The 21,721-nt window shown below is 41.6% G+C and overlaps 1 protein-coding gene across 1 annotated transcript in view; it reads left to right on the top strand.

The window, feature by feature from the left end:
* SEC24D (SEC24 homolog D, COPII coat complex component) overlaps positions 1–21,721 on the top strand; it is a 61,162-nt gene that overhangs the window by 31,426 nt on the left and 8,015 nt on the right. Inside the window, exons 10-20 of the mRNA XM_081924873.1 lie at positions 1,178–1,293; positions 4,402–4,526; positions 6,924–7,115; positions 8,027–8,120; positions 12,815–12,931; positions 14,170–14,340; positions 15,174–15,270; positions 16,228–16,373; positions 17,898–18,036; positions 18,639–18,757; positions 20,576–20,755. Coding sequence (XP_081780999.1) covers positions 1,178–1,293; positions 4,402–4,526; positions 6,924–7,115; positions 8,027–8,120; positions 12,815–12,931; positions 14,170–14,340; positions 15,174–15,270; positions 16,228–16,373; positions 17,898–18,036; positions 18,639–18,757; positions 20,576–20,755 — 1,496 coding nt within the window. The remainder of the gene's footprint in view (positions 1–1,177; positions 1,294–4,401; positions 4,527–6,923; positions 7,116–8,026; positions 8,121–12,814; positions 12,932–14,169; positions 14,341–15,173; positions 15,271–16,227; positions 16,374–17,897; positions 18,037–18,638; positions 18,758–20,575; positions 20,756–21,721) is intronic.

Below are 21,721 nucleotides of genomic sequence, written 5' to 3'. Positions count from 1 at the left end.
TGTATCTAGTTGGATTTCCTCAGCTGGATCAAAGTGGCAGCAGAGAGCTTTCCCTAATACAGTAATCTTTTCAACTCTGAAACATGAACCTCGAAAGACTTATGCCAACTCTTGTTTGTCTCAGACCTTAATCTGCAGAATGAAATAGAGAGAGAGGGCCATCGGCATCATGGGCTGTTAACTCAGCATGAAGTTCTCACAAATGCCTACTATTTGCATAGCAATAAGCTACCAAATTATTATTTAAACGGATATTGCAGTAAAAATAGAATCATTTGCACTTTTGCAGGGCCTTTTCATCTGTATCCTTTCATGCACTGTAATTAAAGCTTCAAGTACTCATCATAAGCAGAGGGATTAAGAGAAAATTGTCCAGTCTTGCTGAATAGGTGACTGGCAACAGTGAGACACTAGTGAGTTGTTTTGCATCGGGGACTCTGAGCTAAACTTGTAATGCAAACTTTTGTTTCAACGTTGGAGAAGGAAGGGCACTGGGAGTCTTAAAAGAGCTACCATATAAGACTCATGTTTATCCTATTTATACCTGCCCTGAGATTGCAGAAGTATGAAAAAAGACACCGAGCTTTGTCCCTGGCTTGTGGAGCAAGGGCCCCAGGGTGTGTGTTTTATTGTTGCAATCTATTCTAAACTGCCTTGGAGAACATTCACTTGAAAGGGGGTGCATAAACATTTGAAGTAAATAAGCAACCGAGCACCCTAACAGCTGAGCAAGGGCTTATCCACAGTCACCCAAAATGTTTCCAGCTTATTTTTAAGAATTTTGTCATTTTCTTGTTCAGTAGTACTAAGTCTTCCCTGAACTATCATGATATTCATAATAGGCAGCGGAGTGGAGAAGGAGGTTGAACCTAGTGCTATTTGCCATTCCTTGCCACCCACTTTTATAAACTTAAACAAGATAAGTGCTTTGTTGAAAAGTATGAATTAGCAAATTTCTAGCTCATATTGCATTTGAAGCTGCCTTATATGGGGCCAGATTATGAATTCACATGGTAGTTTATTCTACTTTCATGATGTTACCCTACCTCTTAATTTCCACAATATATTTGAGCTTTCCCATGATGTAAAAGCCACTTCCAGAACTATAGTGAACCAGAGCCATCTGTGTGTTTAGCAAAAGGGGAGAAATCAGCTTCCTGATTTTGTTTTTCTTTAGTTCCTCCATTCTATTTTCAACATCTGGATCACATTGGCAGAAGAATAGACCACTACGAAAGGCCAGAGTTATCTCTAGGATCATATGAATACATTGCTACTTTGGATTATTGCAAGGTAAGTCTGTTCAGCCTGGAAAACAGTTTGTAAACTTTGTGCTAAATCAAGGAGAACCCATTACATTTGTAAAACACACACACACAAAATGAAAGAAAGAAATGAAAGAGGAAGCGAGAGACTCACTTGCATGGATTATAGAGGGAGGAAAGAGCTCTGCAGATACTTATTAACTATTTGTTGAGGAATTAGGTCCCTTTGATCAGTGAGGCTTACTACTAGGTAAGTGTCCTTAGGGCTGCAGCCTTAATGTATACCCTCCAACATTTCTCCGAGAAAATAGGGACGTCCTAAGGAAAATTGGGACATTCCACATTCAAATAAGAAACCAGGACTGCTTCTGTAAATCTGGGACTGTTCCTGGGAAATAGGAAAACTTTGAGGGTCTGTTACTGGTTTAAGCGTAGTCTCTAGTTTTAGTCTGCACCGAAGTCAAGGTGATTATGTTGTTGTTTAGTCGTTTAGTCGTGTCCGACTCTTCGTGACCCCATGGATCAGAGCACACCAGGCACTCCTATCTTCCACTGCCTCCCGCAGTGATTATACCCAGTTCTAAATGCATTAGGTGAAATCCAAATAAAGTTAAATGTCACATAAGTTCACATTGATTTTAATGTGGGTATTCATAGGCGTCTGCTTGGCTATTGGGAGAATAGAGTGCTGGACTAGATGAGCCTCTGACCTGATTTAAGTGGGACATAGAGTTGTTTACTGTTGCAAAAACTGTTATGTGTGCACAGTGCATACTCTGTAAGAGCATTTCCGTTAATTTCAGTAAAGGCACTCTGTCCGTACCCTTTCCTTTTGCGATTACAGAATGTGTCCCTTGGTTAAACTGACTGGACATCTTGTACATTTCAAGGCAACTATTTGTACACGCACAAAATTGCACAGACCTCTCAGTCAGGTTGCATGGGGTTAAGCTATTTTCATTTTACACAAGGTTTTAATTTAACTGTTGACAGTCCCTTTTTACTGTTGATGCTCCACATTGTAAAGTCTCTCACTAGAATGGTACATTCATGATTTGGGGAGAGTGTATCGAATACAACAAAAGCATAATGATGTATTTCCCTCCTACATTGAAGGAAAACCACAATTTTTCTTTGCCTTATTGAATAACAGTGAGGATGAACAGCTAGAAAAACGTTAACAAATAACAGCTGTTGAGTAGTGTTGCAATTCTTTGGAATGGATTTAGTAAATGCAAAATTTTTGCTTTTCCAATAAATGTCTCACAAGAGTGCCAACTTAGCCCTGCGACCAGGGGTGCCTAGAGCTGTGGGTGCCATGCAGTGTGAATAGCTCCGGCACCGAAATTTCTGGGTGCCTGGCCCCTTCATGGGGATTTTTGTGGGTGCTTGGGCACCCTGGGAGTTGGCACCTGTGATGTGTCATGAATCTCTCTAAGGTCTTTTCAAAAAGTGCTATAGAATTTACGTAAGTTATGAGAATGTTTCTCAGCCTGCTGCAAATGCAGAAACTGCAACAGCTTTTGAAAACTTCAGATCTCCACTTACATTGCTGTAGCTCACATATTTTACTGCCGTGTGTTGCTTTGGAGTCACTTGGAAATGAATGAAAGGAAAATAAGGGTTGTTATGGCTAGCCTTTAAGTATGCTGACAAAAATCCTGCACTCGTTATCACCTTTGTTGCTGATATGTACTTCCATCTTACCATATCCATGATTAACCTGTGAATGTTTCGATGAAATTTAACAAGTAAATTCTAGGCCAGGAAGTGACTTTCACAAAACACTTAACACGTGCAAGCGCTCAGGCTGATTGTTTGTTTGATAATGGAAATGTTAGGGGAGCCTCTTGTGTGTACATTCTGAAACCAGGAGTCTGCAGTGCTGGGGTTGGTGTGGAAAGTATGTTGTTTATCATCTTTACGTTCTTGGAGCAAAGGTGAGACTGCAACTGATTGCAACAGATACCTGATATCTCAGTTGATTCTCATAAATTGCCTTGGCTTTCTTTAAAAGAGCTCTGAGAAACATTTGTGTCTGTTTCTTTGAGTATTTGCTTATACTTTAAATTTCTAAAGTAATTATTCTTCCAAAAATTGCTGAGCATTGAGTATAAATAGTGGAGGTATCAATGTATTTGATTCAAATTTGGTGTGTGTGTGTGTGTGTGTGTGTGATATGACGCTTCACAAGAGAAGCAGTAGCATGCAGTAGGTTTCTGCAGTAGTTGTGCCTCTTGGTTACTAGTATGACACTTGTTAAAGGATAAAAACTACCTATTGAGAACCAGCCACATGTTGCATTAACTGGGTGCATGCATTTTAATGTGCCTCATTTTACCATTACAAATAACAGGCAGATCCAGAACCATAGTGCACGGGGACTTAGCCCTTTTTCTTTTTGCCATGGTCCCAGTGAGCATCTTCCCCACATTCACCAGCACTCTGAAGCTGCTTTTTCATCTGGGAAGCTGTCTCTTAGGGTGAAATTCTGTGTGTGTGTGTGTGTGTGTGTGTGTGTGAGAGAGAGAGAGAGAGAGAGAGAGAGAGAGAGAGAGAGAGAGAGAGATTTCAGTGTCACCACAGTGCATGGGGGCCACCTATGTGTGCCGATCCCAGTGTCTCTTTCTCTCTGCCAACTTTGGTTTTTGTTTTTTTTTTTAAAAAAAAACAAGATACATGTGATGCATGCTTTTAACCTATAGTCTATTTGGGATTGTTCATCAATAAATGCTGAAAATCTGAACTTTGTTTTCTGATTGCTACAGTCATCTGAAGGTATATATTTCTGAAGCTTTTAAACTGGATAAATAAAAGCTTCATACAGAATGAATGAATGAATGAATGAATGATTAGAACGATGAAAAATAAAAATGGGGAAGCTACTTGTTAAACACCTAGGTATAAATATTGTATGAGGGGGGAAATATTTGTCCAATTCTTAACAGTTTTACTGAAACACAACTTTCGTCAGTAAAAAACATTATCCTAAGGCAGTGACTGCAAATAAATAAGCAAAATGATTGCCCAACAATTATTAGGGTAGACTGTGGAAATATCTGGGTGGATTATGAATCTTTGTTAGGTATTTTATTTTTCCTGATTTTGTGGCTGATTTCTTTTTTCTTTTTTGTAGAACAACAAGCCTCCACAGCCGCCAGCCTATATCTTCATGATTGATGTTTCCTACAATAACATAAAGAGTGGCCTTGTTAAACTTATCTGTGAGGAACTGAAGACTGTATTGGATAGACTTCCAAGGTAAAGACAACAGTAAACTTCTAGTACATTTAGCATCCTTGGTGAAGATGTAGTAACTGCCAGGTAAAAATTATTTAGTGTTTGCATAGTGTTTCCATGCTCTTTTTTCCCTTTTGGATATCACTTTCTTGGGGTTCCCAGTTTTGTTGGTTTGAAAGATTCTGCTCCTCATCAAGCACTGCAGCCATGACATGAATGGCACAGAATGTCTTGGTTTGCTCCCTCCTCCTCCATGTTGTGACTGCAGAATCCATATGTACTCCGTCTGCTGGTTTTGCTGTGCTGTAGGAAGGTCAAACTCCTTCAGTTCTGTTCAGCTTGTTCAAATAATTAATGCCTTCCTGTGTCCCTCAAGAAGGCAAGCATTCCAATACTGTTTGAGATGCATGCTCTCTAGCATGTTTCGACAATGGCACGTGAGACAAGGGAGCCACAGTCAACCAGTGCATATTGATGTCTACACTTCTCCCTTGTTGCGAGCGGGAAAACAAGCCGACTTTAAACCATGGCTTCAAATGTCGGCTTGATTTGAAGCCACTAACCCTGGTTTCTGGGTTTTCTATGATTACATGTTGAATCTTTTGCCACTTGCGTGTATTATTGGCTTACAGAACTAAACCAGGGTTTTTGGCTCCGTGTTGGGTGCAAATGCTAGTGTTTAATTTGTATACATTGGGCTACAGTCATACCTCGGGTTACGAATGCTGTGGGTTGCACGTTTTCGGGTTGCGGACTGCACTGAACCCGGAAGTACCAGAATGGGTTACTTCCGGGTTTCGGCACTCGTGCATGCGCAGAAACACAAAATGATGTCACGTGCATGCGCAGAAGTGCCGAATCGTGTCACATGCATGCGCAGATGCAGCACTGTGTGTTGCAAACGTGCCTCCCACATGGCTCACGTTCGCAACCCGAGGTACTTACATACTGGACAGGAACTGGTACAGAGCTGTGGTGGTGGTTGGCAGAAGTGAGATTTGCTTTTCGCTCCCTTTAAAGGTAAAGGTAAAGGTACCCCTGCCCATACGGGCCAGTCTTGACAGACTCTGGGGTTGTGCGCCCATCTCACTTAAGAGGCCAGGGGCCAGCGCTGTCCGGAGACACTTCCGGGTCACGTGGCCAGCGTGACATCGCTGCTCTGGCGAGCCAGAGCTGCACACGGAAACACCGTTTATCTTCCCGCTGGTAAGCGGTCCCTATTTATCTACTTGCACCCAGAGGTGCTTTCGAACTGCTAGGTTGGCAGGCGCTGGGACCGAGCAGCGGGAGCGCACCCCGCTGCAGGGATTCGAACCGCCGACCTTTCGATCGGCAAGTCCTAGGCGCTGAGGCTTTAACCCACAGCGCCACCTGCGTCCCATAATTCGCTCCCTTTACTCATCTGATTATTCTGGACGTATTTCCTCTTTCTCTTCACTCCTGCCCCATAAGCTTCAAACAGGAATTTAGATTAAAATAAAATACTAACACTTCAGGCTCCTGGTAGTGTACATTCATCTGTTTAAATGTTTATCTGGCTTTCCCCAACCCCCCAATTTGAAATACAGTAGTACTTCAGAGGGCAGAGTGGGGGCAGGGGTGCCACCCCACTCTCCTGCTCTGCTGTGCCATCTTTGCCTCAGCTCTGCCCACCTATACCAGCAGCAGCACCACGCCACCTCAGCTGCTGACAGAGAAGTCGAGCCGCCATCAGCGCTGATTTCTGGTGAGACCTTGCCAAAATCTCGCAGCATCTCTCTCGCACTGTGAAATCTTGTGAGATCTTGCATCACAGGAAATTGGCACCAGTTCCAGTGGTGGAGGTGATGGAGCATCCATTGTGGCACAGCCTTGGGGGCTTCCACTGCCTGAGGTAGCTGCTTCATCCTGCCTCATGGAGAAAGGAAGCAGAAAGGACTGACTTTATGACTGTCACAAGGACAGCTCAGCAACACTCTTCACATCTGGGTTTTGCTGAAGGCATGGGGGGGGGATGACAGCTGCCCTTGTGCTGTTTTCTGAAAGAAATGTGGACAAGAAAAGTGTGAGTACAAATTCATAGTGGCCTCACTAGTAACACTAAGGCATGCACACCATACATTTAAGGCACAGCTCTTTCCCCAAATAATCCTAGGAACTGTTGTTTACCCCTCACAGAGCTACAGTTCCCTGCACCCTTAAACTACAGTTCCCAAGATATGTGTGTACATATCCTATTGATGCTCAGATATGGCCTTTCATTCACTTTGTCTCAGGCTAAAATCTAGGTTTTTCATAAAGATTGTTTCTTGTTGTACAGTTTAGACACTAATTAATAAAGCTCTCTTTTCCCCCTCCTCCATGCAAAACAATGCTTTTGAAATTTAACCTGCTTTTTTTGGAAATTTAACCTGTTTTCTAAAACCATTTCTCTTCCAGGGAGGAGCAAGAGGAGGCTTCAACTATTCGGGTTGGATTTGTCACCTACAACAAAGTCCTCCATTTCTTCAATGTAAAACGCAATCTTGGCCAGCCTCAGATGATGGTGGTCACTGATGTCAGTGAAGTGTTTGTCCCTTTACTGGATGGTTTCCTCGTCAACTTTCAGGAGTCAAAAGCTGTCATAAACAAGTAAACATACAAATTATGCTTTTTATGCTCAGGTGTGAATATCTTCAATAGCAATTACCTTGGGTGATTTCATCAATTTTCAACCTACAAAAATTTGACAATCACATATTTAAAGACCATGGTTATGACCTAGAGAGATATGCATCTAAAACTTGATTGTATGTGTGCTTCCATAGGTGCATAATGTCCGTAGACCAACCTTCCCTAATCATGAGTCCCTCAATGTTGTTGGACTACAACTCCCATCACCCCTGACCTGATGTCTGGAGCTGATGGGGGTTATTACAACAATACGAAAGCCAATACAAGTAAAGACAAGAACTTTACACAGTAGGCCCACAACTTATGTGGGGGTTACCTTCCAGGCACTGTGCCTAAAGCCAAAATGGCATTTATTCACAACACACTGGATGCAATAGCGGGTGGGGTTGCCAAACTTAAATGCACTTAAGTAGCCAGCTCTCTGTATGCAAATAAAAAATATGACTAAGATTGCACTGCTAAAAATACACTATTTATAGAGTGCATACACAAGAGTCGTAATTTATTTTTGTATATCGGTGCAGTCAAATGAAATTTGCCTTACAGCATTACAAATTTGTCTTGATTGAGGAATTAATGTTTTTGTGCAGTATGGCTTGTAATTTACTTGAAAAGTATTTTGTAGCTTTTAAAATCTTTTCACTGCATACAAAACTTCTAAATAAATTAGAAAGCAGTTTCTTCTGCAAAACAGGGAACTGTGCATAGTCTTGTAGAGGCTAATGCACCAGCAACATTTCTTTTCTTTTTTTAATGCAGAGTTTAAATCTTTCAGCAAAGGGGCCTGGTGTCTATATGATTTATTTTCTTTGAAGGATTATCCTGTCCATTCCAACCTGTTGAAACACTGATCTTTCCCCCCGTCATAGCTTGCTGGACCAGATTCCAGAGATGTTTACAGACACTAATGAGAGTGAGACTGTCTTTGCTCCTGTTATCCAGGCTGGCATGGAAGCGCTAAAGGTTAGAATGTTCTTTTCTGTGCAACAAAGTCTTTATTAGGACTGACTTTATAAGCCACGAAAGCTCTTCTGGAGGAAGGCTAGCCTTTCCCACAGGTCACAGTAGGAAGCAAAAGGAAGCACCAACCATAGTACTTTGTAATATAACTCAGAATTCAGGCATACTGCACACAGGTGCGAAACAATAAATCCTTCAAATTATACAGATTATAAATTGAAGTCATCTACTTCATAGCACACACACAACACTGGGAACCAGCTGTCTATCTTAATTTTCCAGTGTATGCAAAACAGATATGGACAATACTCTGTTGTTGTTTTAAGTCATATTTGTTAAATATATAAAACAGTACATGATTCCCCTGCCCATTTACACAGGCCCTGTATACCTGAAGGAGTGTCTCCACTCCCATCGTTCAGCCCAGACACTGAGATCCAGTTCTGAGGGCCTTCTGGTGGTTCCCTCACTGTGAGAAGTGAGGGTACAGGGAACTGGACAGAGGGCCTTCTCGGTAGTTGCGCCTGCCCTGTGGAACGCCCTCCCATCAGATGTCAAGGAGATTAAAAACTACACAATTTTTGACGTCATCTGAAGGCAGCCCTGTAAAAGGAATTTTTAAATGTTTCACTGTGGTTTTATGATTTGTTGGAAGGTTCCCCAAGTGGCTGAGGTTATATTGTGTTCACTGCGGTGCTAGTCTAGCATCCAAAACATAGAAAGAATCGGTCTTCAAATTACAGCGGTAGGAGAGGAAAGGAAGTGAGGTGGCACATATCACAGAATTTAGCTTTTCTTCACACAGGAGTCAATCTGGAAGGGCTGTAGCTCAGTGGTCGAAAGTCTTTGGGAACGGCTCCAGGTTCAGTCCTTGATATCACCCACTAAGACTGGGAATGACTCTTGTCTCAAACCCTCAAATAGCCACTGCCACGCAGTGTGTATTACAAACTTGGTGGCACATTTGGACATCTAAGAAACCACATGCCAAACACCAGGCAAAGTTCCTACTATAACCCCACCTCCAAAAACAAGCAGTCCCCACACCAAACCACCCTATTAAAAAAGTGAGAAATATTCAGACTTTAAAAAGACGCCTTGGTAGGTGTTGTGAGCTATTGTGGTACCCATGAGAAGCACATTGGGGAGCCCAGTAAAGTTTGTTGGATCAGTGGTCTGACTCAGTATTGGTTATAGGTTTGGTTCTTAACACAGTTTTAAACATAATTACAGGTAGGTAGCCATGTTGGTCTGCCGTAGTTGAAACAAACAAATTCCTTCCAGTAGCACCTTAGAGACCAACTAAGTTGGTTATTGGTATGAGCTTTCGTGTGCATGGAGCTTTCGTGGAATTTTTTAATTTTTATTTTTTTAAAATTGTGTGGCTTATTTGCTGAGTTGTCATGATGTAATCCTGTTTTGATGCCAGGCATTAACAATTTTGGTGTCATTCTCAGAGAAAAGCAATATAGCTGGTGCCTTGGCTCTTTTTGTATTAAATATCGGCAAATTTCTGGAGAGGGTAAGAAGGCTGAAGCACATTTCAGTTTTCAGGAAAATGTATTTATTTTTTATAAATTTATATAAATGCCAAATGGCATCTGTCATGAATGAAAGAAATAAACAAATGTGCTGGAAGCAGACACACAGGGAAATTAAAACCAAAACCCATAAAATGAATACATGACAACTTCAAAGGGGGCAATCTGAGTCCATCTGGAATATTTTTTGTGTATATTTACCATGAAAGTGATCTCGGTGGCCATGCAGACTTCTCGTCTCTGCATTTATTTTCCTTTGTTTCTTTTCCGCATGATGCCAACTGTGAGCAAATACAGTCAAACATCTTATGCTACAGCATAAATCAAATCTTCTCAGTATTTTTCCTTTCTTTCACCATCTTCCTGGGAAAAGGAAATTGGTGATCGGGTAAAATGGGTGCTATTTGAAAACTTTAAATACACATTTATATTGGGGAGTTTGGTGGGGGGAAATGTACTAAACCTTGGGTAGGTCACTAGGGGCACATAAGCAAACTGCTAAGGCTCCAGTGTGTGGGCTGCACGTTAAGCTCACTCCTTGTGTGAATTGATGGTCAAGACCAGTATGAGAGCCAGTGTGGTGCAGTGGTTACTGTCGGACTAGGACCTGGACAACCAGGGTTCTAATCCCTACTTGGCCATGAAGCTCACTGGGTGACATTGGACCAGTCTCTGCCTCTCAGTCTAGCATAAGAACATAAGAATAGCCTGCTGGATTAGGCCAATGGCCCATCTAGTCCAGCTTTCTGTTTTCACAGTGGCCAGTCAGATGCCTCTGGGAAATCAGTGAGCAAGGTTGTTGTGGAGATGAAATGAGGCGGAGGAGAACCATGTACACTCTCTTGATCTCCTTGGAGAAATAGGTGGGATATAAAGGCTACAAATAACACATATTCCATTTCTGAATCCTAAACTGCCCTCATGCATACTCCCCACCCTCACCCCCTGTAATGACTATGTTCTGTTTCTGGTAGCTACCAGAGGTATGTTTATTCTGGGACTGATGATGCTGGTGCATGATGCCATCAAAATACCAGCCCGCCCATCCCCGATTTAAACCAGATTTACCCTTTCCGGATTAAATGGGGAGGGGGGGGATGTAAATGGTATTTTGATGCCAACAGTTCTGTGTGGGTGCTGCAAAAAATAGTAACAATAAATATATGAGGAGCATGATTGCAATATCTCAGTGACCAGCTTGGAAATTCAGTCCCCATCTATAAGCCCCCTCAAGTGGTAGCTATGAGCCTTATGATCTCTGACATATAAAAGTACACTTTCCACTGTTTCTTTTCCTCCTTTCCTTGATTTATACTGGGAATACATGTGGATAACTGTTCTGAGAATTATTTGAGCAGCTAGGTCATTTTAGGCATCTCTGAAGCAAATTTTACAAAAAAATATGGAATTTGTCTCCTCAGTCTTTTGAAGATACTCAGAGTTCTTGCTAACTGTCTCAAAGCAGTGAACAGAATATTGGCTTCAGCTGGTTTCCCATCTCTGCTCAGCTGCAAAACTTGCCAGATGAATATTATGCCTTTTATTTGATCTACATGGGGCTGTTCTTGAAGATGATTCAGAAACCTTCAATTGGTCCAAAATGCACCCACCAGATTTCTGGTTGGAGTTTCATTTGGAGTTCAAACATCCCTTTTTTAAAAACAGCTGCAGTGGCTATTCTGTTAGACTGGGATAGTAAACATACACATACCAGAGTCTTGTTGTGGCTTAAATACTAGCAGATTTATTGTAGCATAAATAGATAGTGATTCTGGAAGTAAAGTGTCCAGAAGTCTAACTCAATTCTGCCAATTCCCCATCAGCTGAGGGATTTGATGCAAAGCCATCAATCTTTGTGTTTCATCCCAGATAAGAGGGGTCCACAGCAGATATTTTCCTATTGGAAAAGCTTCAGGTTGCCTAAAAGCAAACACTCCCCCGTGCCCAAGCTCTTTTTATTATGGGTAAAATTGGAGGACAAAGTTAAATTTGATTGTCTGTCATTGATAGGGGAGTGTTTTTGATGTACCTGTGCCTTTTGGCCAAAGTAAAAGTTGGGAAAACCTCTTCTGCTGCTATGTTTCATCTATGTTTGGTGGTAAAAAGCACAAACACTGGCAGCTCAGCATTTGCCATATTATAAGTGTTTTTGTACTGCATCTAACAGACTTCGCTGGTAACCCTTATCTAGAATGCAAACCTTCTGGTATTTGCTTTCATCCTTAAGTCATCTAAACCCTAGTTTATTGAGTTTGGGGAGTGTTCCCATCACAGGTGTCTTTTGAAGCTGATTTGCTGTTTTTTTAGACTGGATCAACAGACAGCTTGAGTAGCACAGTACAGCAGTCCAAGAGCATCGTACAAACACATGCCCACCCTGGTCTAGTCCTGAAGTCACTCACGTAGGAATAGCAAAGCAAAAAGCTGCATAGGCTACAGTATTGTGTACTCTGCCAAGGTAGGCATGCACCAGAGTGCAGCATCAGAGGATCCATGACCATTCCAGCCCAAGCTGTATCCTGTACTGAACCCACATCACCCTTCCCTAATTGCATTGCTAATTTGTTGGTCATGGTCTTAATATAGCAAGAATAGCATCATTCTTCCTCTTGCATTTGAGCCTGATGAGCAGGTTAGTGCCGGCACACACCTGCACTTAGAATCTAGCATATTGTTTCCATCCCCCTAAGTATAATGTGCTTGTTTTGGTTGATCCCTAAAGGTCAGTCCATGAACTACATCTTCTGGAGTAGGGCCCAGTTTGATTACGCATTGCAAGTGGACAATTTATTGATTTTTCTAGTGCACTGAAATGTGTTTTTAATTTGTTTTGTGTCATTTAATAATTCCTGGCATACTGTTAGCACGAACTGCCCATAGCACTAGTTTTCTCATTTATATGTGTATATTAGCACTGATATATTGAGGTGTTTGTGTTAGATTATTTGTGGTTATTTAAAATTCTGAACTTCCCAATTATTTTTTTCAAGGTGTCACCAAAAGTTCAAACTCTAAACAAACGCACGATGTAGTTTCCAAAGTTTCCAAAGTAGTTTATGCTGGCATTTGAGACTCGGCTAAAATTGTATGGAGATCTGGCTCAAATATTTATAATGCCAGCTTGAAAAAAGGTCATTTCTTGTGTCTTTGCAACAGGCAGCAGAGTGTGCTGGAAAGCTGTTTATCTTCCATTCTTCCCTGCCGACTGCAGAAGCACCAGGGAAGCTGAAAAGCAGAGATGATAGAAAATTGGTCAATACAGAAAAAGAAAAGGTATTTCAGTGTTGGTTTGTTTGTTTTTGTATGCAACTTAGTACAGAAATATATGTTACTCTCAATGGGTAACGTGAAGCTATAGATCTGTTTTTTACTTCAATTAATTTCGGATTCAGGGGGATTGTTATTGGGAATGCAGTGTTCCGGGAAAGGGAGATTTTCCCTTCGTTCCTCAGGACTAAAATAGCATCACCCTGAATCACTACAAGGATCATTAAAAAAGTTCCAGTTGGTGCCCATGGGAACCTTTTTTAAAAACTTCTCTACCTGTGCTGGGGACTACACTGATTTTAGCTCTTTTTTCAGCTGGAGGCATGGAGATAACACTTTACTCATTCTTCATTTTACCATAAGAGCCCAAACTACATGCTATGCTTAATGTACAGTGTGAAGGTATGCGATCAAGATTGGAGGTTTATTAAGCATAGCATGTAGTTTGGCTCCTATGGTAAAATGATTAATAAGTAAAGTGTTATGCTTAGTAGATATTTAATACAGCAACAATCATATCTCTAAACTGAATATCGGTTTTTGTTAATCGTCTTTCCCACCCAGTAATTCTTTTGGTGATTCTTGTCATTGTTTAAGGGTGCCTTTATACTAAACATTTATTGCATAAGTTACTGCTGCCATTTTCCTTGAGTTTTGCTGTTAACTAATGCATTTAATATATTGGGTTTATTTAAACTGATTCTTTCTATTGTTAACCAGAGTGTATGTTTAAATGATTGCTACTAATGAAATAGTATATTTGTAATTAATGTAAACAACCTTGGGAAGATAATAGTCTTTGAAAATGGGTTAAAAATATGTGAGATAAAGTAAAACAAAATATGCATTTGCCCTTGAAGTTGACATGCTATGTTAACATTAGCAGCCTCATACGCAGTGCTGCTTGCGTATTCTAAGAAACAAAACAAAAAGTGCCATTTTGAAAGCTTCTTTATACATCTTGATTCAAAACTGCATCCAAACATAGACTAAAATGGGCTCCTTTGATCTCTGTAACCACCATGCAAAATTTAGTTACAATATCTTAAGAGGTATCCAAATGCATCGTGAAGAAACAACTGTATGTGAAATATATCGTATATGGGTACAGTAGACCTTTTAAATGTTTTTGATGTGTTTGCTTTCCTATTTTTCCTGCTAATTCATATTGAATTATGTCAGGTTGTTCTTATGAATGGTGTTTTGTTTGTGCATTGCTCAGTACTTGCCTTTAAACTCTCCAGACACTGTTTCAACCCCAGACAAATATTTATGAGACCCTGGCCAGAGACTGTGTCGCTAGTGGCTGCTGCGTGGATCTGTTCCTTTTCCCAAACCAGTATGTTGATGTAGCCTCCATGGGCCTTGTAACAATGCACACTGGAGGAACCCTGTACAAATACAACAATTTTCAGGTAAATGTCAGAAGGTTCTCTTTCTGTCCACTTGGATGCATGGAATTTGACGTGCATAATATGCTGCTGTTTCACCTGAAATGAAATAGTAAGGATCTAATGATGTCCTCGAATGGACCAAATGTAGATTTTGAGATAAGTCACAGCATGTCTAGAGACTAACTGTTGTATCCGGAGTTTGTGAAAAAGCATTGCTTATTTATACAATATGAACTAGAGCAGAGCTGATACTACGACTCTAATCTTAAAAGGTAGGTGCTGAGGGGAAAGTGCAAATGCATGCTAATCTTCTACTGAACTAAGTTCTCACAAACCCCTGAATCTTTTTAATGAAATATCTGCTACTCTACATCAGTGTTAAAAATAAAGCCATTGGCACAACACTGAAGCAGTGGATGTGGTTAAAAGCAAGCTCTGTCTTGATCAAGGAAAACAGTTTCTGAGAAAAGAATTTCAGATCACTAGCTTTCAAATGTATGCTTGCTCCAGTTATTAATTTAGAAAACAGGCGTTTCATTTGTTAAACATCCATTATTGATTCTTGGATTCATTTGAAAGATGTGGGCTTTCGTTACTAGTATTACGTCTGAGAAGTTAACAAGCAGATTGAGCTTTTTTTAAAATAAAAAGTCTGCTGGAACATTGGTGAGTCTGAGAGCCCCATGAAAGTTTTTTCACTGTACTCCTTATTAAAAGGAAAGTTGAATACCACTGAATTTCTTAAGAGCCTGCAATTCTGTTCAAGTCCTGGAACAACTTTCAGCATGTTGCTGCCATCCAGTGGCAGGTCTACAATTTGCTTAAGAGATCTCTCCTTTTATGTTTTCATTTAGGTCCATTCTGACAGCCCCCAATTTCTGAACGATCTCAGGAAGAGTATAGAAAAAAGGATGGGATTTGATGCTATCATGAGGGTTCGTACTAGCACAGGTAACCACTAGAAATTACAAGTGGCGCCTGCGGTAGAAATTGCAATGTGCTCTACTCAGTTCAGTTCTCCAATCCCTTCAACAGTTAGTCAGCATTTTGTAGTCATTAAGCATACTCATTCCTCAGTCAGCTGTTTTTTTGGGGGTTCCCTCTACATACCTCGGGGTTCCCTTAAGGTTTCTGATAGGTCCCTGGTGCTGGTGCTGTTGTAACTGCATAATCGACTGCCTGAACCAGAGATAGAGAGAGGAGGTTTTTTTCTGGCCCAACTACTATTCGGCTTTCTTAGTTGTAATTCTCCACACTTTTAGTGGAACAGTCTTGGTGTGGCATTGGGAATCCAGCAAAAGCAGAGGAACAGGGTTAGGTCATATGTAAACATGTGAACATGCCATGCATGCTTTCCAAAAGAGAAACTGCCAGTGTCCTAGGATTTAATAAGTCTTTGAATCCCATAGTTCAGAATACATTAGCAACTGCTGGCAGCTTCCCAAATCTAGTAGTCATGGATAATCTGGACTGATGTTATGGTTGGCCCCATTCATCTCTAGCAAGAGTGTGTTTCTGAAGGTCAATTAACACATTGCTTCTCGAGTTGAAAATACCATCACACAGTGATTTAATCTTTTTGTCAGATTCATTTTAACATTTCGTATGAATGTTCTGCAGCATAGTGTCATGGCATTCATCGCACAAGGGCAAAGGTTTGAGAACTAACATAATAAATACCAACTGTTGCCACACAGAGCAATTTTCGAGTGAAATGTTAGCCATGTGAAACTGACAAGATAACAGAAATCTGTGGTTGCCCTTCCACATCAAGTAACTTGCACATCAGTCCTGAGGATGGAAGGAGGGCAGAGGAGGAATGCCACCTCTGACAGTCTTTCAGCTCTGGTGCTGATGCTGCTGATAGCCAGCAGTCCATACATGAGATTATTTTGCAATCTGCTCTAGGTTTCAGGGCTACAGACTTTTTGGGAGCTGTTTACATGAACAACACCACGGATGTTGAAATGGCAGCAGTAGATTGCGACAAAGCAGTGACAGTGGAGTTCAAGCATGATGACAAGTTGAATGAAGACAATGGAGCTTTAATCCAGGTAACAAGTTATATAGGTTCATGTGCTTGGTCTGTTCAGGGTCTCTCTCTGTGATTGATAAATGTGTACAGCATTCCAGACATTTCCCCCTAAAGTAAGTCTTGTGTTATAAGAGTTTTCCAGCATTCCACACACTGATATTTTCCCACTAGGGAAATAAGATCCTTTTGCCATGGTTACTGCAAATGTGGAATGGGAAGGCACCATCTTGTCCTTTCCCTCAGGCAGCAAAATGGGCCCTTTCCTTTCTCCATCATGTGAGCTAGCAACCATCCTGAGGGCACTAAATAAAAGGAAATATCCACAAAGTTGAAGCAGCAACCTAAGGAAACCTTGCTCTTCTAATGAGAAATAGGTTTGAATCTGGATGGAAGCTCCTCCCAGCATAAGTATAACATTACACAGATTTATCTTTCTGTTCATGAGAGGGTCAATTTATTACAAAGATGGTTTCTACACCATAAGAAAGACAATGCTGGAAGGAGGAATATCACTAGCAATATCAAGTATCCAGTGGTTATCCATGACACCTGCAAAGCCACATTCTACTTTCCATCTTGGACTTCCACATTGGCAATGGGATAGTGACCTCCCATACACTTGAGGGCAGCTGGCTAGCTTTAGGTTGTACAGGAGGAACAGAGGACTGCTGAAGAGTCCCCCAGCATCTGCCACCTGAAGTAGCTGCCTCACTATGCCTAATAGTAGAGCCAGCCCTGAAGGCACTCTCCCTTACTGATCATATTGGCGAGCACGATCCAGTGCTCCTCTCATAGCAGGACGAGAGAAAAGAATTGCAAGGAGACATGTGGATTGTTATTAGAACAGAATGGATGCAAATCTACTGCAATGAAACTACAGCAGTTTTGCTTCCCAGTATCCTATTAGAGAGAATTGAAAAGCTGAGTATTTCGCCCCGCCCCCGGCTTTTCTGCCTCAAAAGAGTTGATGCAGCAATTCTTTAAAACCTAGACGTGCTATAAACTTCCACATGAGGTGAATACTTTTTATTTTGTCATGACTGCTTCCTCTCTCTCTCTTTTCTGTGCAGGTTGCAAATCTAGTTCTCAAAATGACCTAAACCCTTCACTTTTAGTACAGTTAGTCATCCGTCTTGAAATATAGTCCATGAGTCAGCCACAAATCCTTGTTGTAAATGTGGTACAATAAAATATAATGAGCCTTGGCAAGGATGAAGGCGTTCCTTAGGAAAACACATCTCTGCCCTAAGCCCTTGTATATCAAAGGGAAATAGAGGGTGTCTGTCTTGGTACCACATGAAGAGCTGAATCAGAACCATATGGTTCTGGTTTTAGCACCTGAGGCTCCCTTTAAGATGGGATAGGTTGGGGGGGTGTCACAAGACCCAGTGTAGTTGTGATTGAAATTTTTATACTGTTTTTAATGTGGTATTTCACATAGTTGTGACTGGCCCTGGGACCTTTAATAAATATATTAATACTGATAGTAAGAGATGAAATTACGGTTTCTGAAAAGTGAATTTCACTTTTATGTTAATTGCAGTGTGCAGTTCTTTACACATCGATGAGTGGTCAAAGACGACTTCGGGTACATAATATTGGCCTTAACTGTAGCTCCCAGTTAGCTGAGGTCTACAAGAGCTGTGAGACCGATGCACTTATAAATTTCTTTGTTAAAACAGGTAAGATTTGGATGTATTCTTTGGGGAGGGGAATTTGAGGGTGGCTGTGGAGCCTAACTTCTTGAGTAATTCCAAGTATTATAAATCAGAGATGGCACGTCAGAGACACATTAACTTATTGGATGCATGAATAAAATGTCCTAGGTGTTGCATGTAGCTGGTAATCCTCTTAAGTCAACTTCTTATGTATTTGCTAGGTTCTTACGCAAATCACAATCTCATAGTTTAATTCCACAAATTGTAAGTAAGAATATTGGCATATTTACGTCACATCCCAGGAGCATACTGATTATAAGCCACGTTGTGTCTTGGATGCATGATAGAAACCCATTCTGAGTACTGTTTTCACTTTCATATGATTCACATTTTAAACCAAGAAGATATCTCTCTGGGCAGGTGCAATTTATTGGACTTGGATCTGCTTTAAAAAGGTCTGAATGTGTATTTAAGAAGTTGATCAAATAAAACTCTGGTTAGTAGTTGACTTCTTAATTCAGTAAATAAAATAAAAGGATGTTGCTTTACTCAGCCGTCTGTGAAAAGGTGGAATGGAGGAGTGAAAGAAACAACTTAAGTTTCATCTCACTTTCATTCCATTATAGCTTACAAAGCCATTATCAGCCAGCCATTGAAGACTGTCCGTGAGATCCTGGTGAACCAGACAGCTCGCATGTTGGCATGCTACAGAAAGAACTGTGCTAGCCCATCTGCAGTGAGCCAGGTATATTATATTTTCAGCTCCAAAATGTCTGAGTTTTGTGCAATGTTGGCTGTTGGGGTTTAGCTCTGAAATCCCAGTTTTGAACATGGGAGTTTGACAGAAAGCTGTACCTTCTAAGGAAATACTGGCCCTCCATGTCTTTTAATACAGTTTTGATTTCCATCACGTCATCTAACGAGTTTTCCCATTGCAGCCTAGATTGTAAGGCCAACAGATGGCAACTCTTCCCCCCCCCCAAAAAAAAATCCCATGCCAGTGTAAATGCCAGCACTGGTCCTTCATATGTAAGTGTGGAACCCTTTCTCACTTGGTTACTTTTTTAGCACTGGGGGTTAAGCATGACGTAATGAAGAATGCAAAAATATCACTTTGCTCATTGCCTAATTAATCAGTAAGAGAAACATTGTACATTTTTCACCAGTTACATCATCACCTTAAAACCATGGGAGGTAAGCACCACCTGCTGTCTTGGCATAAAAAACACCAAAGCAAAACTTCGACAAAGTTAATTCCCTCTCTTGGACCTTTTCAGCTAAAGATATTTTCAGCTTTCATGACCAGTGTTACCGCCAGGTTGTTCTAGGCAAATCTTTATTTTTGTGCTATGTGCATCCACTGTATATAAAAGAAAGGGGGAAGGTATGTGGTGAATTTTTGGTGCAGTTTCCACTGGATAGTGTGTCACATCACAAACCGCTTTCCTGCTGAATCATCATATTGGCATGTACTTACTTTATATGTTTACCACAAAATCAGCATTTATGTCACCTAGAATGTGGACAGTCAAAGGCAATTTTCAGCTACAGGCACCCCTGATTTGTCCAGGGGTTGCATTCTGGGCCATCATGGGTGGCAGCAGAGTGCGCACAAGGCTGCTCTGCACCATTATACCCCGGGTTGCCACGATTCACACATGTGCGGTTGTGCACATATCAAATGCATGTAAACAGCAGTGTAGCTAGCTGCTCAGGTGCCCAGGGTGGCGCACCCTGAACCCAGGAGCAGGGCAAGCTGCCCATGGGGTGGAGCAAGCTACCCATGGGGCGGGGTGAGCCAGGGTAGGACTCGCTTCCAAGGAATCTGCCCACTGCTTCCCCATCAGCTGTAGGGCAAAAGAACAAAGAGTAAAGGTGCTCCCAATTAAGGTTTACACCTACTCCCCCCAAGTCACCCTCGTCACTTTGTTGTCTTGCAACCCAATCTCGCAACCACTTTGCTTTCTGTGCTGCCAGATTATCTGCTCATTGTGACTTTGGGCTGGGCGGATGTAGGCTTCCCAGTGAGAGAGAGTCTATTAACTCTCTCTCTTCCACTTATCTGCTCCTAGCTGTTCACACCCAGTTCTTCCCAACTTTTGTCTTCTGAAATATGCCCCTCTGCAAACCACTGTTCCAAATCTATACTGTCCCACTGCTCCTGGGAAGATTCAGGATCCTGATCAGGAGCAGAGAGAGGGGGAGGCTTCCACCATTCCTCATCTGTGCAGCCCTCCTCAGTATGGTCCCTGATACGGTGCCATTTCAAGCAGCGCAGAGTCTGCAGGTGCCCGAGCCACCGTGTCACTCCCAGGAGAGACGTGTAGCTGCAGGCCCCATGGTAAGTGCTGCCCCCCCCCCGTGTGGCACCCAGTGTGCCCCGCCCCCCCATGTAAATCAGTCGTTGCTTGTATGTGAAAATAGTGACTGAACAAACAATAAACGTCAGCCTTTGGTTTGTTTCCTTTGGCACATGTCTGGTGAAATGCTAATTTAAAAACCAAACATTCAATGCTGAATAAACAAATAGTAGTTTGACTTTACATACTTTCTTGTCTTCCAGCTTATCCTTCCGGATGCAATGAAGGTGCTCCCAGTCTACATGAACTGTCTCTTGAAAAGCTGCGTGCTGATAGGCAAACCCGAGATTCCCACGGATGAAAGAACTTTTCACCGACAACTGGTCATGTCAATGGACGTTGCTGGCACCCAACTTCTATTCTATCCACAGCTTCTGCCAATTGTAAGTTGTTGAGAGAGGAGCGGTACAACAGCAGGTATCAGGGCTAGTGCCATCACAGACATCCTCTGTGAAGTGCTAGGGTGCTGGGAAAGCCTTGCTCCATCACCTGACTGCTGATTTTGCTACCAGACAGTGACCACCACCTTGAAGCCACCCAGAGGAACAGAGTTCCATGGTCACACACCAAAACGGACAGCATAATTTTACATACACCAGCATAATTTTACATACTGTAGGAATGAAAATCACGGGAGACGAGTAGTAGGTGTCATGTGAGAGGCGTCTGCCGGGGAAGTCCCGGGAACTCTCTTTTATTGAATATCACAAAGCATTGCCACAGGTGTACTTGTGGTTGATTGGTTGATACAAACACAAAGAAACTCATTGCCTATTGGTTAATGCAAATGCAAGGTGGGAATTACATGTGAGGGGTGGGAATTACATGTGAACATTAATCACTGGTAGATTAAAGGCTGGGAAACGAGGTTGGGACTAGACAGGCATGAAGCCTCCTAATTAATTTGTAACTAAAGATTAATATAGCATAAAACAATTACTAATGATTGATCATAACATATAACAATCGAGTTCCGTAGATGTGGTCAGCTATGCACTGAGAGCAGGTCATCATGAACTTAAGATGAACTGAGCAAGGAGGGAATGTCTTGGTGTTTGGAACAGGTTCGTACAGTGTGTGCAGAAACAGAGAGAAGATTATAAGCGAGACTTCCCAGAATGCAAGAGGAGAGAAGCAAGACTTCCCATAGCAAGACTTCCTATAAGGCCACAGTTATGTATCCCTATAATGCAACAGTTATGTGCAGAGGGAAAACATATGTGCAGAAGGAAAACTTCCCTTTATCTCCCCCTTTCTTTTCTTTTTTGCGAGGCGTACTGGGTAAATAAGGCAAAAATATTTCGGGATTAGTGGTGTGCCAGCAAATGCCCAAAATAAGTTCGCCAGGG

The sequence above is a fragment of the Podarcis melisellensis genome (genome assembly GCF_964234715.1).
Source record: "Podarcis melisellensis genome assembly, chromosome: 9".
NCBI classification, from domain to species: domain Eukaryota; kingdom Metazoa; phylum Chordata; class Lepidosauria; order Squamata; family Lacertidae; genus Podarcis; species Podarcis melisellensis.
This window is presented reverse-complemented; position numbering and strand designations above follow the sequence as displayed.